The following is a 3042-nucleotide window of genomic DNA, read 5'->3' as shown; positions in this document are numbered from 1 at the left end:
CGATGAATTGTATAAATAAAATGTAAGTTAAGATTAAGTTTATACGAGCTTACTAAGCACTCGTTGCTTATGTATTTACTTTCCTTTGTTTTGTAGATTACCAGAACCTCTTCGGAGACCTATCACACTATCCAATAGTCAATTCGGTAGTTCTTGAGTAATTCTGGCCAAGGTTAGTAATGGCATGTATAGGTTGTTCTGTAATGCTATTTTGTGAATGTAAGTTTTGGTATGTTTGTGCCATTGAGGTTTATGTTTTATTGATGGGCTTGTAATGCTTGTTAAGTTAGGTCTTCTTGACCACCTTTTGGTAATTGAAATGTATGGTCTTTTGGTATGTTTGTGATGGGTTGAAAATGGTCATTGTGAAGTGTTTTGGTAGGTGTTTGAATTAGGTTAGATGCTTATGATATGGTCAATTTTGCTTTGGTCTAATCCATAATGCTCTAATACAATTGACGTGCCTTTGAATGGCATATTGGTTAGATGAATTAGGATGTTTGAAATGGCATGTTTATGTATGTTTGAATGATGTTTAAATCCCTTAATTGTGTACCCCAAATGGAATGGTTAGTTTTGCATGAAATAGACTTGAAATAGCTTGATTTTAGATAAATTTTGGGTTCACTCGGCTTGGGATAGCCTCCACAGGGTCACTTTGTTGAATAGGTAAGGTCGAAGAAGTAGGAATCCAGTAGTATATTATGGGGTGGCTGTCAAATTTATTTAATAGTGTTATTAATATAAAGAAGTAGACAGCCTCCATGGGTCACACAGCATAAATTGATAGAGATAAGCATGAAGCAATATATGATGCAAAAAAAGGTAGGTTAAATGCAATAGTTCCACTTGATTTGTGCTTTCAGGCTTAGAGATCCATCTTCATTTGCATGGATATGAGCTTCTGCGGAAAATACACCCCCAGGTGGTAAGGACAAGATGTCGGAGCTATCGTAGGGCTGAAGGATGCTCACTATATCCTCCCAAACAATATGGTTTTCGGTCGGAATGATCTTAGTAGCCACCTGATATATAGTTTAATTAATTAATTTCTTCTGCTACAAAATCAAAATAAATGAAAAACATATTAATTAATTAATACCTTACAATCAGTGGTCCAAAGAATAATCCACTTAACCCTACCAACGTCATACACCAGGCCTCCGTACAGACCGTCGACTACCATATTCTGAACAAATAGAGTGGGTGATGAATCTTTTTTAATCGTTATCGGAGCACCTTGGTAACTCGAATAATTCAACGTCGCAGGGTAGTCAGAAGCATTCCTAAGCTCACCTTTTACCACTTTATAAGTCGGAGGACAAGCCATGTTTAACTCCTTTTTTTATTTCACTCTCCTATATATTCTGCTTCATATCTGCCTCCATACACATATTTATACACTACCTTCTAGCATTACAAGTAAGACTTTTAAATTTAAATATGTGTAAATATAAAATATTTAATAACATAACTTCAAATTCAAAGTCATATTATTTAGTTTTAATAAAATAAAACTCGAAAAGTCTCCCTGTTAAAAGGACAAAACCCTTATAGTTAAAAGGATATAAATGTCATCTATCTTGGCATTGACCTTGGGCTAAACTGGACAAATTGCCTTTTAGGCCCTCACGTATGCCAACAAGAATTTAAGTAACAGTGTCCTATGGTACTTTGAAAATATATTGGGAGATAATTTAATTACATTGAACACAAAAGCTCCATAGTTAGTGGGATATTATTGTCATCATGTATGTGTTTGGCCAACAATTTTTATTTCAAGTAGTCATCTTATTTAAAATTTAGACCTGAATAACAACAAAAGCCTCTAGGAGGATATTATTGTCATCTCACCTGTTTCTTTAAATAAATATTAGACTTGTAAGTTTTAATTGTGCAAGGATATGAAAATATACATAATTGTACTTTATTAAAATCTATTTTTAAAAATTACCAACAAGGACTAATCAAATAAGTTTATATTTAATTAACATGTTTTTAAAAACTATCGATAAGTGTTGGGTGCAGTGATAAAGAAGGAACATTACATTCCCAAGAGAGCATTTAGGTTCAAATCTTGAAGGTGACATTGTTAGGACCCCCAACATGAACCGTGAAATGCACATCACAAATACCAAAAACTCATTTTTATTAAAAAAAAAATTAGTTGTCAAAATAAATCAGGTTTCACTTGTTCCAAATAATTGTTCTATTTCTTGTTTGTATATTTGGCTTGCAATTTTTATATGAGTAGGAGTATCAACTATTCGATTTATTTAAAGCAAATATTTTTTAGTTTTAATTAATAAAAATGAAAATGACAAAAACCTTATTGTTAAGAGGATATTAATGGCATTTTACGTTTAAGTTTTAACTGTGCGAGCTTTCAAACACTAAATTTTACTAACACACCTAACATAATGTTGTGCCAAATTGGCATATTTATGTGCTTTATTTTGATATATTTTGGGACATGATGCTACCAAATTTTGTATTTATTGCCTAATTTCAGGTGGCGTGTAAGTACAAAACGTGGAGAACAAATGAAAATATTGAGTCACATATCAAAGATTTTGGCATGGGATTAGTCATTTCGCATTCAAGGCTTTTTAGCTTTTAGGATTCTTTTTATTTTAATAATTATTTTATTTAAATATTATTTATAATGATATTTAATAAGTGTTAAATTAGGATTAAGTTGTATCCCTCATCTTTATTTAGATAATAGAAGACTAACTTTCCAATTTATCGGGTACCCACTTACCAGAGCATTGTCCCGATATTTTGAAAACATATAGCGTTGAAAGCGAATTAAAAATAGTATTGTACTACTTTAAAAGATTATGCTACTTTAAAAGATTAAAGACACAAGTAAATAGATTTTGGCAGAAGCTTAGAAGAAAATATCCACAAGCTCAAATAAAATTTCACTATTGATTTATCACTCGAGTAGTATTTTAAAAGTCATTTTAATCCAGTATCGCCATAAACCACTTTTAACAATAAGCCAGGGAGGCTACAAATAAACATTCATAATCACAA

At 31.7% G+C, this 3042-nt stretch overlaps 1 protein-coding gene across 1 annotated transcript; it reads right to left on the bottom strand.

Annotated features, from left to right (window-relative positions):
- Window positions 1-677: 677 nt before the first annotated feature.
- LOC107902139 (uncharacterized) lies at window positions 678-1330 on the bottom strand. The gene is made up of 2 exons (XM_016828364.2): window positions 1103-1330; window positions 678-1025 (listed from the first exon to the last, which is right to left on the bottom strand). The coding sequence occupies exons 1-2, from the start codon at window positions 1328-1330 to the stop codon at window positions 831-833; spliced, it is 423 nt and encodes a 140-aa protein (XP_016683853.1). The 3' UTR covers window positions 678-830.
- Window positions 1331-3042: the final 1712 nt, after the last annotated feature.

The sequence above is a fragment of the Gossypium hirsutum genome, chromosome A04 (genome assembly GCF_007990345.1).
Source record: "Gossypium hirsutum isolate 1008001.06 chromosome A04, Gossypium_hirsutum_v2.1, whole genome shotgun sequence".
Lineage (NCBI taxonomy): Eukaryota > Viridiplantae > Streptophyta > Magnoliopsida > Malvales > Malvaceae > Gossypium > Gossypium hirsutum.
Note: the sequence above shows the minus strand (reverse complement) of the source record. Positions and strands in the feature narration are given on the sequence as shown.

Excerpts from the sequence above, each read along its gene's own strand:
- LOC107902139 (XM_016828364.2), bottom strand. The coding sequence starts at position 1,330 with ATGGCTTGTCCTCCGACTTATAAAGTGGTAAAAGGTGAGCTTAGGAAT. Across the intron at positions 1,026-1,102 it reads TTTGGACCACTGATTGTAAG|GTGGCTACTAAGATCATTCC; the intron begins GTATTAATTAAT and ends ACTATATATCAG.